This window comes from Macaca thibetana, chromosome 11 (genome assembly GCF_024542745.1).
Source record: "Macaca thibetana thibetana isolate TM-01 chromosome 11, ASM2454274v1, whole genome shotgun sequence".
NCBI lineage: Eukaryota > Metazoa > Chordata > Mammalia > Primates > Cercopithecidae > Macaca > Macaca thibetana.
In genome coordinates, this window is record NC_065588.1 from 45,306,123 (window position 1) to 45,324,174 (window position 18,052).

The window sequence follows — 18,052 nt, forward strand, 5'->3', positions numbered from 1 at the left end:
CGGGCTGGGCTGAGGGGCCCAGGGGCTCCTCGGGCAAAGGCAGCATCGGGATATGGGTGAACGAACAGTCGTTTCTGTGGTCTGCCTTACCCAGGCAGACCATCTTTATTTCTTAATCTGGGCTAACTGCAATCCCCTGAGATCCCTCACTGCACCATTGCTGTTGCTCACTATTCCTGAGACTAGATTACTCTGGGGTCTGAATCAAGAGATCCTTTCCCATAAGGAAGAGGAAGGAGAGTGATAAACTTAAGAGGCTGAAGGAAAACAGCTGGACTCTGGGCCAGTTAAGAAGTTGGAACTTGAAAGACGGAGAGTAGAAGCCTAATATTCAGAAGTGTGGTTTGAGGAAGTGTGCCTAGATGAGTAGGGATTTTAGTATCCCAAGGAAAGGTGAAGGACTTTGCACCCGTATTTCTTGCTTCCTACCTACCCCTACTTCCCTCACACTCCGTTTTGCACCTCTAGATACGCAGAACTGCCTTGAAACTATCATAGCTGTGATAGAAGGGCACTAATAATGCTAAGGACAGAAGATTCCTTTTTTTTTTTTTTTTTTTGAGACGGAATCTCGCTCTGTCGCCCAGGCTGGAGTGCAATGGCACCATCTCGGCTCACTGCAACCTCTGCCTCCCGGGTTCAAGCGATTCTCCTGCCTCAGCCTCCTGAGTAGGTGAGATTACAGGCGTGAGCCACCGCGCCCGGCCAATAGAAGGTTCTCTAAGTGCCCTCTCTTCTCATTTACAGCAGTATAAGAGAACGAACACATGGCTCTTCCCTAAGGCTTGACCCAAAATTGTTGCTCTTATGAATTTATTGCCTTGGTTGGTTTTGTTTGTTTGTTTTCTTGCTTCCAAGAAGAACTAAGCTGGGGCAGGCCCTGTGTTCACAGTTGTAATCCCAGCACTTTGGCAGACTGAAGTGGGCAGATCACTTAAGGTCAGGAGTTTGAGACCATCCTGGCCAATGTGGTGAAACCCTGTCTCTACCAGAAAATACAAAAATTAGCTGGGCATGGTGGCACACACCTGTAATCCCAGCTACTTGCACTGAGGCCAGAGAGTCACTTGAACCTGGGAGGCGGAGGTTGCAGTGAGCCGGGATCATACCACTGCACTCCAGCCTAGGTGACAGAGCAAGACTCTGTCTCAAAAAAACAACAACAAAAAAAGCTGGTAGATGCCATATACGTCGATCTCCTTGTCCTCATCAATCCCTGGTGTATGCACTTACCAGTCCCTTAACTCAGTCTGTTTTCTCTGTTATGTTAACCTGATAACATGACCCTAGAATGTCAAGCCAAGGGGACCTTAATTTAAGATGGTAAGGGATGAGATGCATAACAAGGAACCTATTTATAACAAGGAATTATGTCTGTCCTGGGCACTGCTGTTAAGGGCCGTTGCTCTGCTAATCTCTGTGGGAGTTTTTTGTTTTGTTTTGTTGTGTTTTTTTGAGATGGAGTCTCACTCTATCACCCAGGCTGGAGTGCAGTGGCACAATCTTGGCTCACTGCAACCTCTGCCTCCCAGATTCAAGCGATTCTCCTGCCTCAGCCTCCCGAGTAACTGGGACTACACATGTGTGCCACCATGCCCGGCCACGTTTTTGTATTTTTAGTAGAGACAGGGTTTCACTGTGTTAGCCAGGATGGTCTCCATCTCCTGACCTCGTGATCCACCCACCTCAGCCTCCCAAAGTGCTGGGATCATAGGCGTGAGCCACATCTCTGTGTTTTTTTAAGATGCAGGGTCTCACTATGTTGCCCAGGCTGGAGTGCAGTGGCTATTCGCAGGAGCGATCATAGCGCACTACAGTCTTGAATTCCTGGGTTCAAGTGATCCTCCTTCTCAGCTTCCTGAATAGCTGGGACTATAGACATGTGCCACTGTGCTGGGCAGTTCTGTGGTGTGGGTTTTTGTTGGAGGTTTTGTTTGTTTGTTTTTTCTTTTTTTTTTCTTTTTTTTTTTTTTTCTGTTTTTGAAACTGGGTCTTGGCCAGGTGGGGTAGCTCAAGCCTGTAATCCCAGCACTTTGGGAGGCCAAGGCAGGTGGATCACAAGGTCAGGAGATCGAGACCATCCTTGCTAACACGGTGAAACCCCGTCTCTACTAAAAATACAAAAAATTAGGCAGGCGTGGTGGTGGGCGCTTGTAATCCCAGCTACTCGGGAAGCTGAGGCAGGAGAATGGCGTGAACCCGGGAAGTGGAGCTTGCAGTGAGCCGAGATGGTGCCACGGCACTCCAGCCTGGGCAACAGAGTGAGACTCCATCTCAAAAAAAAAAAAGAAATTGGGTCTTGCTGTGTTGCTGAGGCTGGAGTGCAGTGGCGCAGTCGGCTCACTGCAGCCTCAACCTCCTGGGCTCAAATGATCCTTACCACCTCAGCCTCCCAAGTAGCTAGGACTACAGGTGCACGCCACCATGCCTGGCTAATTTTTTTTTTTTTTTTGAGACAGTTTCGCTCTTGTTGCCCAGGCTGGAGTGCGGTGGCACAATCTTAGCTCACCGCAACCCTTGCCTCCTGGGTTCAGGCAACTCTCCTGTCTTAGCCTCCCAAGTAGCTGGGATTGCAGGCATGTGCCACCATGCCCGGCTAATTTTTATATTTTAGTAGAGACAGGGTTTCACTATGTTGGTCAGGCTGGTCTTGAACTCCTGACCTCAGGTGATCCACCCGCCTTGGCCTCCCAAAGTGCTGGGATTACAGGTGTGAGCCACCATACCCAGTCACCCAGCTAATTTTTATGCTATTTGTAGAGACAAGGTTTTGCCATGTTGCCCAGGCCAAACTCATGAGCTCAAGCAGTCCTCCTATCTAGGCCTCCCAAAGTGCTGGGATTATAGGCATGAGCCACTGCGCTTAGCCCAGCTCTGTGTTTTTAAGGGCAAAAGACACCTCCAGTATTTTGTTGTTGTTGTTTATGTCAAATGGATAGTGTGCCAATGTAACAAGGTTTTTTTTTTTTTTTTTTTTTTTTTTTTGAGACGGAGTCTCACTGTGTCTCCCAGGCTGGAGTGCAGTGGCGTGATCTCGGCTCACTGCAAGCTCCGCCTCCCGGGTTCACGCCATTCTCCCTCCTCAGCCTCCCAAGTAGTTGGGACTACAGGTGCCCGCCACCTCTCCCGGCTAGTTTTTTGTATTTTTAGTAGAGACGGGGTTTCACCATGTTAGCCAGGATAGTCTCGATCTCCTGACCTCATGATCCACCCGCCTCGGCCTCCCAAAGTGCTGGGATTACAGGCTTGAGCCACCGCGCCCGGCCAATGTAACAAGGTTTGAGGGTGGGACATCTCACGTGTGTGTGAACACCCAGTCATTATGCTTATGAACTACAAAAGGATCTTCCTCCAGTATTATTACTCCTAGAGTGGGTCTTTTGATATTTCCATGTGATTACTCTTGCATTTCTTTCTCTAGAAATTTCTAGTAGCACTCCACCAGGTTATCCCACCACACTGTCCACCAAAACTATGCTTTATAAAACCTCCCTAGTGCCCTTACCACATGCACATGCCTTGTGGAACTCGGACAAGGAGGTGGAACCTGTTGATATTCCTGCCCAGTTCTTCAGATCTTCTCAAGGTTGTATCCCCAGTGCAACAGAAGGATGGAAATGGTGACAGTCTAATGTAGTAAGCAGCAGGTACCATGGTATGTTAGTCAGGATTGATGAATGGAACTAGAGAATCTCCCAGCACTTCTGTCCTTCACCTGTCTGGAGTCTGAAGAAGAAAGTATCTGTTGCAGCATCAGAGTGGGCTGCCCATGGAGCAAACAGGAGCAGAGACAGGAGGAGTGCTGCCCAGCTGGCAATTAGCTGGCCACTGCCCCCCGCAACTTCCCAACCACTTGGTAAAGGCCAGCAGGAGTAGAACTCATCTAGAGCTGAAGAGGGACAAGAGGCCCGCCTTACAGTTCATCAACCTTTCTCCCTCCCTCTGGCTGCCATTGGAGCTTAGTAAAAGCTGAAATTGTAGCCACCAACTCTGTGGGTTGCATACTCCAACCCTGTCACTGACCCCAGGCCTGGGTCTGAGCCCAGCGCATGTGCTAGGAGCAGGGCTAGGAAGTGGCGAAGGAGTGTGTTGGCCTTGCTGACAAAATCCATTTGGAATTTGTCAAGGCTGTGGTTTGGGGCTTAAGTCTGCCACAGTGTGTATCTGATGAAAGAAGAGGGAATGCTAGAAAGGAAAGAAGGACCCAAAGTACAAAGGAAGGAAACAGGAAAAAGCTGAAATAATCATGCTGTGACTCTGTTAGAGATTCTCCTTTCTCGTCCTGAGTGTGAGAAATTCTGATTATAAATATTCTTTATCATTATTCTCTTATATCCTATGCCCATTCTAAGTGCATCCCCTCTTCCTTCCACACACACTAGGTTCAGTAAGTGCCTGAAGTAAGGATGGGATTTCTTCTGTCTCCATCAAATTTCCAAACCCAGAATTCTCAATGCTCAAGTGGAAATCCAGGACATAAAATTTGGCCATAAAGTTCTGCCCTAGAGCCCAGTGTGGTGACTGAAGCCTGTAAATCCCAACACTCTGAGAGGCTGAGGCTGGAAGATCACTTGAGTCAAGGAGTTCAGGGCTGCGGTGATCTTGCCACTGCATTCCAGCCTGAGTAACAGAGCAAGACACTGACTCTAAATTTAAAAAGAAGTACTGGCTGAACACATTGGCTCACACCTGTAATCCCAATACTTTGGGAGACCAAGGCAAGAGGATTGCTTGGGTCCAAGAGCTTGAGACCAGCGTGGGCAACATAGCAAGACTCTTATCTCTTAAAAACAAGACGAAAAACAAACAAAACTGTTGGCCGGGTACAGTGGCTCACACCTGTAATCCCAGCACTTTGGGAGGCAGAGGAGGGCTGATAGCTTGAGTCCAGGAGTTCAAGACCAGCCTGGACGACATAGCGAAACCCCATCTCTACTAAAAATACAAACATTATCTGGGCCTGGTGGTGCACGCCTGTATTCCCAGCTACTCAGAAGGTTGAAGCAAGAGGATCGGTTGAGCCCAGGAGGTGGAGGTTGCAGTAAGCCAAGATCATGCTACTGCACTCCAGCCTGGGTGACAGAGAGAGACCCTAAGACCCTGTCTCGAAAAAAAAAAAAAGTACTGCCCTAACCTAATACTCCTCAATGTCCTCACTACCTTGGTGCTACTCTCATTTCATCTGATTTTGAGGGTACTTTGGATAGCAGAAGTGTCTGTTGTCTAGAGAAGTGGAGAGAACTATTTCTACATTCTCTGGCCAAAGAAACAACCTGTTAGAGTCAGCATCTGGCAGCCGCATAAAGTGTACAGTCATTTGTGAAGTTCTAAATGTGTGATGCATATTCCTTTTCTGCATTGAATCTTAGAAAGATAACAGTTTAGGCCAGGCTTGGTGGTTGACGCCTGTAATCCCAGCACTTTGGGAGGCCAAGGCGGATGGATCACCTGAGGTCAGGAGTTTGAGACCAGCCTGGCCAACATGGCAAAACCCCGTCTCTACTAAACAATACAAAAATTAGCTCGGTGTGGTGGCCAGCACCTGTAATCCCAGCTACTCAGGAGGCTGAGAATCGCTTGAACCTGGGAGGCAGAAGTTGCAGTGAGCCGAGATTGAGCTATTACACTCAGCCTGGAAGACAGAGCAAGACACCATCTGAAAAAAAGAAAGAAAGAAAGAAAGATAACAGTTTATTTATTTATTTTTTTATTTTGTGAGACGGAATCTCGCTCTGTCACCCAGGCTGGAGTGCAGTGGCGCGACCTTGGCTCACTGCAAGCTCCGCCTCCTGGGTTCACATCATTCTCCTGCCTCAGCCTCCCGAGTAGCTGGGACCACAGGCGCCCGCCACCACGCCCAGCTAATTTTTTGTGTGTATTTTTAGTAGAGACGGGGTTTCACCGTGTTAGCCAGGATGGTCTTGATCTCCTGACCTCGTGATCCACCTGCCTCGGCCTCCCAAAGTGCTGGGATTACAGGCGTGAGCCACTGTGCCCGGCCCGATAACAGTTTGTTTTCAAAGATGTTGGGCTAGGGCCAGGCACAGTGGCTCATGCCTGTAATCCTAGAACTTTGGGAGACTGAGGCGGGCGGATCACCTGAGGTCAGGAGTTTGAGACCAGCCTGGCCAACATGGTGAAACACAATCTCTACTAAAAATAGAAAAATTAGCCAGGTGTGGTGGCACGCATCTGTAGTCCCAGCTACTTGGGAGGCTGAGGCAGGAGAATCGCTTGAACCAGACAGGTGGAAGTTGCAGTGAGCCAAGATTGCATCATTGCACTCCAGCCTAGGCAACAAGAGTGAAACTCCATCTCAAAAATAAATAAATAAATAAATAAAAATAAATCCTTTTCTGTTTAGTTGAGGTTATCTCTTAAAAGATAAAGGAATTATTTTACTAAGATGAAATACAAAAGAGCTCTAAATGAGGAAGGTCATGGGAGGCTGAGATGGGCAGATCGCTTAAGGTCAGGAGTTCAAGACCAGCCTGGGCAACATGGTGAAACCCTATCTCTACAAAAAAATACACACACACACACAAAATTAGCCAGGCATGGTGGCGTGTGTCTGTAGTCCCAGATACTTGGGAGGCTGAGGTGGAAGGATTGCTTGAGCCCAAGAAGTGGAGTTTGCAGTGAGCCAAGATCACGTTACTGCACTCCAGCCAAGGCAACAGAGCAAGATCCTGTCTCAAAAAAATAATAATAAATAGGCCGGGCACAGTGGTTCATGCCTGTAATCCCAGCACTTTGGGAGGCGAAGGCGTGCGGATCACTTGAGGCAAGGAGTTTGAGACCAGCCTGGCCAACCAACATGGCGAAAACCCATCTCTACTAAAAATACAAAACTTACCATACATTACCATGTATGGTAATGCATACCTGTAATCCCAGCTACTCGGGAGACTGAGGCACAAGGATCGCTTGAACCCAGGAGGAGGAGGTTGCAGTGAGCCAAGATCGCACCATTGCACTCCATCCTGGGTAACAAAGTGAGACCCTGTCTCAATCAAATAAATAAGGACAAAAAAAAAAAAATTGCAGATAATTCCATGAGAGAACATGGCTGGTTTTGCTACTTTCCAGAGGGAAAAACTCCCATTTCAAGCATATAAATCTCTTTTATACATTTCCCATCAGTCTTGCATCTATATCCCAAGTTCACTCCTTTGGAACCAAAGAAAAAAGTACCTGTTCTTTTGGGTCCAAGTTCAGTGTTGAGATACATTTAGGACTGAAAAACTCCAGAACAAAGTCAACGTTTTACACATTTCCCGTCAGTCTTGCATCTATATCCCAAGTTCACTCCTTTGGAACCAGAGAAAAAAGTACCTGTTCTTTTGGGTCATAGTTCAGTGTCGAGATACATTTAGGACTGAAAAACTCCAGAATGAAGGCAACCTCGTGGTCTAGAACAAGGGTCAACGAACTGCAGCTAGGGGACCAAATTTGGTCTTGCAGCCCCTTTCTGTGAATGAAGTTTTTGGGACATGGCCATGCTCATTCATTTATGTGTGGTCTATGGCTGCTGTTGATCTATAACAGCAGAGTTGAGTAATTGTGGCAGAGTTGAATAGTTGGGACAAAGATCACAAGTGTAATATATTTACTATCTAACCCTTTACAGTAAAAAAAAAAAAAAAAAAAAAAATGCCAGCCCTTGTTCTAAGGCAGTGATCAAGGTGAAATCTGGACCTGAGGCACATAGAGAGTCAATAGGGCCTACATCTGGAACTGTAGCCCTTCCCACCGAGGAGTCCTTCCTGGTTTTACAAAGGAAAAGTTGCCAACAAAGTCACTGAGATTCATTTCAAATCCTTTGTGGAACTCAGCAGGATATACATAAAGTCACTGAGTGTAGGAAGGTAGGAGAATTAACCTAGAAAAGAAGCTATGGACTGGGATCCCAAGTGTGGGTACATACATCACCATCTGCATCCAGTCCGGTAACTTAATTTATTTTCGTTTCAAACAGGAACCAAGAACAAGTCTCAGTACAATAAATTATCCATTCCCACCCTTCCTGCTGAAGAAGGAAAAAGAGGCTCCAAGAGTCATGGGAAAACCCCTTCCTTTGGAGGGTCCCCATTAACATCTGAATGGAAGGAGACAACTTCCCTAAGGGCCTGGACAGACAACTCTGAGGATTCAGGGGAGAGTGCCCCTCAGCACTCTGTCCCCTTCCCAAGAAAAACCTCTCTACCACTGTCTCCCATTATCCCACAAGAGGGAGCCCAGGCTGCAGTAGAGGAGTTTGGGGATAGTACACATGAATGGGTGATCTCTTTCTAGATACAGATCTTATGGCTCCAAACAGTGCCTGGGGTTATCCAAGGGAGAGGAGTGGTGAAACTATAGGGAGTCCCCAGCCAAAAGGAGTATGAATCAGGGTTAAAGGGGCTCTGAAGTTGAGAAGTGGGAGGAGCAATACAGTGCATTTCATCTTAGACCATTCAGGTGTCTAAGGAGCAGAAGAGGGGTGGCAGCTTCCCCTCAAGACCCTCCAATTGTTGGGGAGAAGGCTACACATCCCAGAGTCCACCTGACCCCCACCACCCCTAAAGCTGTTTCCAGGTAGATACTTTAAGCTTCCAGGGACCAAGATTGACCTTGGAAGGAAATCAGGGCAAAGGGCTGAAAAGGTGCCCCTCTCACACAGTCCTCTTCCCCAGCCGCAAGGTGAGGCTGACCCTCACTTACACACATTCACCCACTGTGTAACCTTGCACTCATCACACAGCACATAGCAGCACCAGTGGAAGCGGCAATGGCAGCGCTCAACTCGTGTCTGCCGGAGCACGTTGTGCCCACGGCCACAGCAGAGGCTGCCACAGCCATCCAACAGGTGGCTGGTCTTATTGCAGGCCCGGCCCCTTGTCCCTGGGGAGCCCATAGTGGGGTCTCGCTCACAGAAGTCAGGAGACTTCTCAAAGTAGACCAGCTCTCCTGAGAGGCGACGGGGACGCAGACGGGGCTGGAAGGCTCCAGAATTGCGGTTGTGGGTATCGATGAAGATGGCCCGGCCCAGCCGCTCCCTCAACGCCGCCCCCACTGCCCGGAACTCTGGGGCCGCCCTCCAGCATGTCTTGAACTGGCAGCTGCCTGACGTGCCATGACACTTGCATTTCCGCTTCAGGTTTTCAGTTACCACCTAGAGCATCAGGGAGAGAAGAGGTGAAGCGGAGGGCAGCAAATGGACAGAACACAGAGGCACAGCAGAGGGAAGGGAACAGAGAACACAGAGAGGGACAAATGGAGGCAAGAATAGCGTGGCATATCAGAATAGAAAGGACATTGCGGTTAACTAATAGCCAACTCCCTCATTTTATGATGACAGAATTGAGGCCAGAGCGGTGTGATTTGTCCATCTTCCATCAACAGCTGGTAATAGAGCCAAGACTCAACTCTAGTTGTCCTGACACCCAATCCAGTGCTCTTTCCATTGTAAGCACTTATAAAATTGGGAGTCTGGCCCACAGCACGCCTAAATTCTGTAGGGAAGGCAGCTGTAATAATAGCTACTATGCAGTGAGCCAAGGATGAGGCACTCTGCTGGGTATACCATTTGCTAGATCAGTCTGTTTTTTTGTTTGTTTGTTTTTGTTTTTTGAGATGGAGCCTTGCTCTCGTCGCCCAGGCTGAAGTGCAGCCATCTCGGCTCACTGCAACCTCCGCCTCCCAGGTTCAAGCGATTCTCCTGCCTCAGCCTCCTGAGTAGCTGGGATTACAGGTGCCGGCCACCATGCCTGGCTAAGTTTTGGCCCTTTTTTTTTTTTTTTTTTTTTTTTTTTGAGATGGAGTCTCGCTCTGTCGCCCAGGCTGGAGTGCAGTGGCACAAGCTAGGCTCACTGCAACCTCCGCCTCCCGGGTTCAAGCGATTCTCCTGCTTCAGTCTCCCCACTAGCTGGGACTACAGGCACATGCCACCATGCCCGGCTAATTTTTTGTATTTTTAATAGAGACGAGGTTTCCCGTGTTAGCCAGGATGGTCCCGATCTCCTGACCTCGTGATCTGCCCGCCTCAGCCTCCCAAAGTGCTGGGATTACAGGCGTGAGCCACTGCACCCCGCCTAATTTTTGTACTTTATTAGAGATTGGGTTTCTCCACCTTGGCCAGGGTGGTCTCGAACTCTTGACCTCAGGTGATCTGCCCACCTCAGCCTCCCAAAGTGCTGGGATTACAGGCATGAGCCACCGCGCCCGGCCCAGTCTGTTTTTATATATAATTTTTTAAAATATAGAGATGGGGTCTAACTACATTGCTCAGGCTGTTCTTGAACTCCTGGCCTCAAGCAATCCTCCCCCCTCAGCCTCCAAAAGTGCTGAAATTATAGGCGTGAGCCACCACACTGGCCTGCTAGCTCAGTCTTAATAACATTGTAAGGTAAGTATCATTAGGTTCTTTACAGATATAAAACTGAAGCTGGGTGACTTGCTGATGGTGTCAGTCACTCATCACACTTTATCCTATTATTCCCCTGTGCCTCTCAAACTCTAACCAGGCCTCAAAAGCTGGGGAGACCCAGGACAAGATGTACACACATACCTGGCGCCCTACCCTGTTGTTGTGGATTCGCATTCGTGCCTGGATGTCCCGGGGAGCTTCCCTGGAATCCAAGAAATCCCGAGAGAACTTCTCTCCAAAGTCCATGTCATGGTTACAGCCACCCCATTCCCATGTGTCCTGGGGGCCAGGGCTGGAGCCTGAGCCAGGGCCAGGGCTGGGCAGAGAGTGGGGGAAACTCTTGCCTCGGGACAGTGCCTGCAGCTGCAGCAGTTTGGCCCTCAGCCGATCCTGCTCACCACTGCCCTTCCAGCCACAGCCACAGCTCACCAGCTTGCCCAGGCTGCAGGCAGTGGCTACTGCGTGCATGACCCCAGCAGCCAGCATGGAGAAGGAAAAAGCACTTTCTCGGAAACCTGGGGATGAGAAGGTTGTGATGGTGGAGGTAAGGTTGACAGGCAGATGAGAGTGTGGAGGCAGAAAGAAATAAACAGCCCCCCTCCAACTCCAGAAATTCCTAACTGAATCCTGACCCTGCCATTTACCAGCTGAGTGATTTGGAGGAAAGTCATGGGACAAGGAAGGGTACAGAAAGCACAGAGCCTCAACTTCTTCATTTCTAAAGGGAGATGGGAGACGATGGGTCAAGATGAACTCTGAGGCCCATTCTCATTCTGTAAGTCGGTGATTTTCAGGTGTAGATGAAAGAGCTAGCCCAGAGGGAGAGACCCCTGGAGTTGGGAGATGACTAAGAGGGAGTCCCTGAGGTCTTTGAAGATGTGTACAACCGAGTTCTACATCTGAAAGCCTTAGAAATTCCCCCAACCCTGCAGGGAGCTTGGGTGAGGTGGCAGCAGAGCCTTTGTGGTTCTGTTTCGTTTTTTTTTTAATTTCACTTCAGGGTTAGTCAGTCTTTTAACCAACCTACCTTCCACCACCCTAGCACCCCCAAAGCACTGGAGCTATGGAGCTGCCCTTCCGCTTCCCAGGATGTAGTTTTATATTTGCCCTTCAAGACTGCCCTTTTAATGTTTATCCTAACCTGCTATTACCCTATAAAACACTGAGAGGAGGAGAGAGGTGGGGGAGTGATTTTCCCTAAGGCCCTCTTAAAAGGTTGGCTTCTTTGTTATGTTTTGGGGGTCACAGAAGCTCAGGATGCCAAGCCTTTCCCAGACTTAAATAAACATGCTTACCATTTAGGTGTCCAAGCCTTGCCCTACACCAGGCCCTGTGGGGAAGGAGGGGGACCCTCACTTCATTTTAGGCAGGGGCTCTCCGGAGCCCTGAGAAGATGAGAGACAGCACCCTCTTAGAGACCAGGCCTCTCCTACCCCAGGATCCAGGGCTCCTGGGCCAGCCTTCTGATCCCCCAACTCCAACCCTCCAGGGGTGAAGCTGTTTGCACAAGTCTTGGGAATTCCCCTGCAGATGGCAGCTGCCTATTAACCCCATAGTCCCCAGAGCACTGCCCCCATCTCTGGGCTGAGCCCCCATGGGTCTTTACACCTCAGGGAGTGAACTCCAGCAGGGAATGGGGAGAGGCAGCCATGCCTCCCAGACCAGGCCAGCAGTGACCTGTTCTCTGCCTCTCCAGCCGTTCTTCACCTGCTCAGGTGAGCAACACCTGGAGCCCCCACAGCACAGAGGAGGGGACTGGCTCCCCAGCTTCAAAGTCATCAGGGTCTTTGTTCCCAGCTTTGGCTCCTGGGAACCCCAGCAATTAGGGGAGCAGATTTAACCCTTAAACGGTTGGGGGCGTCACTCCACCCCCGCTGAGACACTGGGGACACCAGCCTGGGCTTGTCCAGCCAAGATGGGGGGAGAGAAAATAGGAGAGGGAATAGGGGGCCGTTTGAAGCTTCCAGGACTGGGGGCATCTCTTGCTCACAGGTGCAACCCAGATTAAGCTGGGCGGAGGCAGGAAAGGGGGGCCCTAGGGTAGGAGAGCAGGGACCCAGCTGCCTCGCCGGCAGCACGCAGGTGGAAGTTAGGCGCACAGGGCCCCAGACGAGTGGCCAGACCTGGCTCAGAGCGGGTCTGAGGGGGGAGGGGGGAATTCCAGGAGAGGCCCCTCCCGAAGCAGCGAACCCGTTCCTTCCCGCCTCCGCGCGCCTCGGTCCGCCCCCCACCCTCTAGCCTCGGCGGCAGCGCCTACCCGCCCAGCCAGGCTCACCGCGCTTGAGGATGGCGCTGTGGTGCGGCAGGCGGCCACCGCCCTCGAGCGCTGAGCAGTTCCAGCGCTGGTCGCGCAGCTGGTGCTGACACTCGTGGACCGCGATGTGCAGACCCTGAAGCGCCGACGCCGTCACGTCGGGGTTGCGCAGGCACAGGCCTAGCTGCCGCTTGCTCAGGCCGGACAGCGTCAAGCACACGGTGTTGGCCGTCAGCGGCGGCTCGCCAGGCAACTTCAGGCCCAGAATCTCATTGCTTAGAGCCCTGGGAACCAAGAAGGCGTCTGGGGTCTGCGGTCCAGACCCCTCCAACTCTCCCCACCCCTGGTCGGTGCTTCTGGGGCCTGGGAGACAAGGCGAACTGCTCACCGACTGCACAACGCCAGGAACAGGAGACCCGCGAGGCCCGAGGGCGGAGGCCGCGGCCGGGGCTCCTCCAGCATGTCGAAGCCCGGAGGCTCCGGTGGGCAGATCGGCAGATCGATCAGGACCTGCGGGACGGGAAGACTTGATGCGGGTTCAGGAATAGGGCGGCTCGCCTGGGGAACCAAGTGATGCCCTCCTTCGGGCTCCTAAACCACCGGTGCCACCCTACTGACCCTTCTCATTCCTCCTCAAACAAGAAGAATCACCCCTTGATTCCCAGAGTCCCTGAGGCTTGGAGGTCTTAAAGAAGAAGAGTCCAGGAGTTGTCCCAGCTCAGGACTCAAGTGAGCACCCCTGGAACCCTGCCCAATCAGACACAACGCCCAGCACACAGACACACACTCACATACAAACTCAGACACACAGACTCACAAACACTTACTCCACAACCTCGTCTACTGCTCCCTTTTCCAGGGCCCCACGACTAGCTTCGCCGCCCTCACAGGGCTAGAGAGAGGGATAGGGAGGAGGTTCCCCACCACCTAAGGGGGTGTCACCTCCAGGTGTCATCAAGGGCAAGCAGGCTCCATGAGAAAGGTCCAAGAATGAGTTCCCCACCCACACTGCCTCCTCCCTGAGCAGCAAGGAAAGAGGAGAGGCTCCAGGTGCAGGAAAGATGGGGAGGCGAGCCTGGCTCTCTCCTAAAAGGGACTGTGGCGCAGACTGAGTCCTCTTCCCTATCCCCCACCTTGCCTAACTACAAGCTCCCCTCCTCCATAGGCACCCGTCTGGTCCTCACCCCTTGGCTCTCACATTCATTGCTTTCTAAATCTGGGGGCACTCCTTTATTCTCTCTGTCTTTATTGCTAGCAATATCTCTGGCTCTCTATGTGTCTCTGTGCTTCTGTGGGTGGATGCGTGTCTGTCTGTCTGACTACACACGTGCTTGTCTCTTCCCTGTGTGCACGTCCCTGCCCTCCCTGCTTTCCCAGGTCTAATTACCTCCAGTGGTTTGGGTGCGGGGTCCGGGACGGGCACGGTTGAGTTGCCTGGGCTTCACTAGTGCTGCTTAAACCGTGGGGAGACTGCGTTGGGTTCTGTCCCCTTGTCAGAGCCGCATTCTTCCAGGGCTGGGCCACTCCTCTTCACCGCTTCCCCAGCGCCGCCACGGCCGCGGGGAGGAAGGGAGGGAGGAAGGGAGGGAGTGATCCAGAGAGCTAGCAAGCCTGCGAGCAAAGGACTGAGGGCTCTGGCTTTGCTGGCGCGGAGCTCACGGTGGCTCTGCCGGGCTGACAGAGCTGCGGCCCCTCCCCGAGCCTGGGGCTTCCCCACCCTACTCTCCACTCCCAGCCTTGACCAGGCAAATGCAGCCGCTCCCCCTCCTCCCAGCGCGCGCGCGCGCGCGCGCGCGCACACACACACACACACACACACACACACACACACACACACACCCCCTCTCCCCCGACGCCTGGGTTCAGGCTTGGCCCTACTGAAGAAGGAGGTGGCCAGAGTTCCTCTCACCTGCTCTGGAGTCGCCAAGGCTGCAGGGAGGGTGTAGTAACCTTCCTAGGGAGCCAGAACGGGACCAAAGTGGCCACATCTTTCATCACTTCTCTTTGAGTCAGTTTCTCCACCAAGATCAGGGTGGCTGGAAAGTGCCTTTGACAAGATGAGGATGGAGCCGGACAGTCTTTGGGCTTCTCGGTGTGGGACAGTCACATGTGGCACCCACAGCCTGAGTGCACCTAGGGTACTCAGAGCGGGCAGGAGAAGCACAGGTCTGGGCAGCTTGGTTCCCACCCACCTCCAAGCCCTGCGCCTGCCCCTTTGGAGGGGTCAGCTTTGGCCTCAGAGTTTGGCCCTAGCAGAGGTTCAGGTAGCACCAAAGATCATCAGCCTGCCGCGATGCTTCCTTGCCTGGCAGGGATGCTTGCCAACAGAGGTATCCTACCCTTCTCGGGATTCCCCCGGTCTGCACATTGGGTGGCCTGGATTCCTGCTCCAAGCTGTAGACTTGCTTCTTGTGGGATGAGGAGGGCCTTGGGATCCAAAATTGAGCCAAGCCTAAGGGCAGCCGGGAAAGAGCCTGGTCTTGGGGTGCATAGGCAAAGGCAAACCGCCTTAGGAAGATCCAGTGGCAGCGAAGGGGTTAGGCGCCACCGTGCTCCCGCCTGACTCACCCTCGAAGCTCTAACCACTGCGGGCTATTTTTGCCAGAGAGGGGCCCCAGGCTTTCCAGCCGCCCCCCGCCCCGCCAGACCGCAGCCCAAGGCACGGCTGGCCCCACGCGCCCCAAGCACATTGACTCAGACTGCCCCCAGCAAGCAGAGGCACAGGGATGATACCCACAGCCACAGTCACCTCTTTCTTGGTGGTGGCATTGCAGCTCTGCTGGGCAGCCAGCCTCCAGTCTGTGCTGCTGGAGGTCCTGCCCGTGCTGCAGGGGTCACTGTTGGATAGCGGGCACAGCAGTCTGAGACAGGAGATCAAGCGAACTTAACATCTGTTGGGATATTTACAGATCACCTTTATGTGCCAGGTTGATGAGCAGTCTGGAGAGGTGAAAGTGCCATGGTCTCTGACACTGGACATCCTGGACCAGGCTGCTTTTCTCTGATTCCCTACCTCTGGGATGGGGAAAAGGGAGCCCTAGAGTTCCTGACCCTCCTTCCCATTTAGAGGACAAGAGCCAAACCATGTGTGGTTTTGGAGGTCACCAGAATCTGCAAGTCCCATCTTATAGTTTTCATCCTTACACCTGGATTCGTGATCCCCACCAGTGTCCTTATTCTTTTTCTTGCAGTCAGCCTGGGATTCCTGCCAGGTCCTTGGAAGAGGGGAATGAGGTTGCCTAAGCCTTTCTTCTCCATGGGGACCTCATGGACATTTGTATTTCTCCATGTGTCTCCTGGGTCCCCCTTAGGTTTGGGATTATTATTTTTTTTTTGCCTTCTGATTCTACCCTTGTCAAGCTCCAGCATACAGTCAGGTGCCAAGAAGGGGCAACGGACAGAACTACTACAATAGGTTTCAACTTCCTGGTGACCCTAGGTCTCCCCAAGCAGGACTGCTCCAAATCCATGGACCCAGAGTCCTGCTCTTTCTCTCTACTGAAGCCCAACTCTGGGACAAGAGGCCACAGGCCGGCAGACTGGGTGGCCTGAGCTGGCCCGCAGTGCCCTCAGCCCGACCGGCTGGCCTGAGCACTGACCCGCAGGCGGCTAGAGGGCGGTGGGACAGGCGGGGCCTGGAGAGGGTTGCGGGTGCACACCCATTGCCTAATACCCCAAGCACGCGGCCAGCTCCAAGAAAGGGGAGGGACGGGAACCAGAGAGACCTTGACGTGGGTCGGGGCCAATGACAGGAGGGGGAAAGTGGGGGGCTTTCATCACTGCAGGGAGGATCTAGGAGCAAGCTGGTTCCCCTTCCCCTCGATGAGAAGAGTGGAGGGCTGCCCTTCCTATCCTAGGGATGGAGGGTGTAACAAGAGCAATGTGGGAAGAACACTGGGGCCCTGGAGGGCGGGGGTCAAAGAAAAGAGTGGGGGCCCCTGGAGATTGGGGGATGTCGAGCAACTGAGGCGGTGGCTAAAGCCTCGGAAGCCTCCTCCTCCTCCTCCCCCCATGTTTGCCTTGGCCCGGGGTCCCGGGTGACTCATCTGTTGCTGAGCCGCTGATAGGGGCGGCCAGGCCTGGGGAACCCAAATTATAGGCCCAGGAGGGATGGATGCGCCCGTGGCGGTGAGCTCAGCTGCGCTGCCCACCCTCTGCCTAATGTGCCTTTTGCTGCAGCACCGTAGGCCACCACCTGGAGGCACCAAAGGGTCTGCGGGCCGACTGTATACTGGACTCTGAGGAAGGCCCCACTTTCAGCAGTCGACCCCAACAAATCCATGGGATTACCTTAGACAGAATTTTTGCCCCCTTCTCTACTCAGGCCTAATGGATGGGCTATGCCTTCCTAGTCCAATGGGGCAGTGCTGCCTGCGGGTGCTTCAAAGGAGGGTAGGCTCCTCTGCCCACAAACTCTCAACCCTGGTGCCTGCTTCCTCCCAGATCCCAAAGCCAAGGCAAAGCCCCTCTCCCCTCTAACATCTCACCTCTACCCCTATTCCAGGGGGGTGGTTTGCTACTGATTTTCAACTTCAAGCCTTTAAAGTCATCCATGGTCAAAATTGATATAGAGAAAAATGAAGCAGAGTAAAGGAGATTAGTAGTGGGATTCTATTTTATAAAGGGGGAGGGAAAACAAACCGAGGGAACAAATGCATGGAGAGATCTGAGGAAGAGCATTTTAGAAGACAGAAAAGCAGGTGCACAGACCCTTAGAAAGGAGCATGCTTGGTTCAAAGGATTAGAAAAGAGGCCAGTGGGGCTGGTGAGGAGGAATTCACAAGGAAGAGAGTGGTAGGCAATGAAGCTGGAGGGCTAGGAAGGAGGTCCCTGTAAAGATTTTGGCCTTTACTTTGAGTGAGATGGGGACTCATTGGAAAATTTTGAGCAGACAAATGAATTAATCAGACTTCTGTTTTAGGAAAGATGGTTTGGGCTGGGCGCAGTGGCTTATGCCTGTAATCCCAGCACTTTGGGAGGCCAAGGTGGGCAGATCATGAGGTCGGTAGTTCGAGACTAGCCTGGCCAACATGGTGAAACCCCCTCTCTACTAAAAATACAAAAATTAGCTGGGAGTGTTGGTGGGCACCTGTAATCCCAGCTACTCAGTATGCTGAAGCAGGAGAATTGCTTGAAACCAGAAAGCGGAGGTTGCAGTGAGCTGAGATCGTACCACTGCACTCCAGTCTGCGCAACAAGAGCAAAACTCCGTCTCAAAAAAAAAAAAAAAAAAAGAAAAGAAAAGATATCGGCTCTAGTAATTAAATCAACCCTTTTGATTTTTGCAGTAAAATGGAGCACTGAAATGGAACAATCTTGGGCAGTAATGTGGGGTCTAATGAAGTTTTTGGGTTTTTCAGATGGGTACTATTGCAGCATGTCTGCATGCT

At 51.9% G+C, this 18,052-nt stretch overlaps 1 protein-coding gene and 1 non-coding gene across 3 annotated transcripts; both read right to left on the minus strand.

Annotated features, from left to right (window-relative positions):
* Positions 1-3,236: 3,236 nt before the first annotated feature.
* Positions 3,237-3,345, minus strand: LOC126931933 (small nucleolar RNA U13). The gene has a single exon (XR_007718037.1). It is a non-coding gene; the product is annotated as a small nucleolar RNA U13 (small nucleolar RNA).
* A 4,600-nt stretch (positions 3,346-7,945) lies between these two features.
* WNT10B (Wnt family member 10B) lies at positions 7,946-14,465 on the minus strand. 2 transcript variants are annotated; one of them, XM_050746933.1, is made up of 5 exons: positions 14,050-14,465; positions 13,051-13,172; positions 12,684-12,946; positions 10,550-10,923; positions 7,946-9,154 (listed from the first exon to the last, which is right to left on the minus strand). In XM_050746933.1, exons 2-5 carry the CDS (start codon positions 13,122-13,124, stop codon positions 8,696-8,698), a joined length of 1,170 nt encoding a protein of 389 aa, XP_050602890.1. In that variant the 5' UTR covers positions 13,125-13,172; positions 14,050-14,465; the 3' UTR covers positions 7,946-8,695. The 2 variants fall into 2 exon arrangements, with proteins under 2 accessions (XP_050602890.1, XP_050602889.1); XM_050746932.1 differs by lacking the exon at positions 14,050-14,465 and having other exon boundaries at positions 13,051-13,356.
* Positions 14,466-18,052: the final 3,587 nt, after the last annotated feature.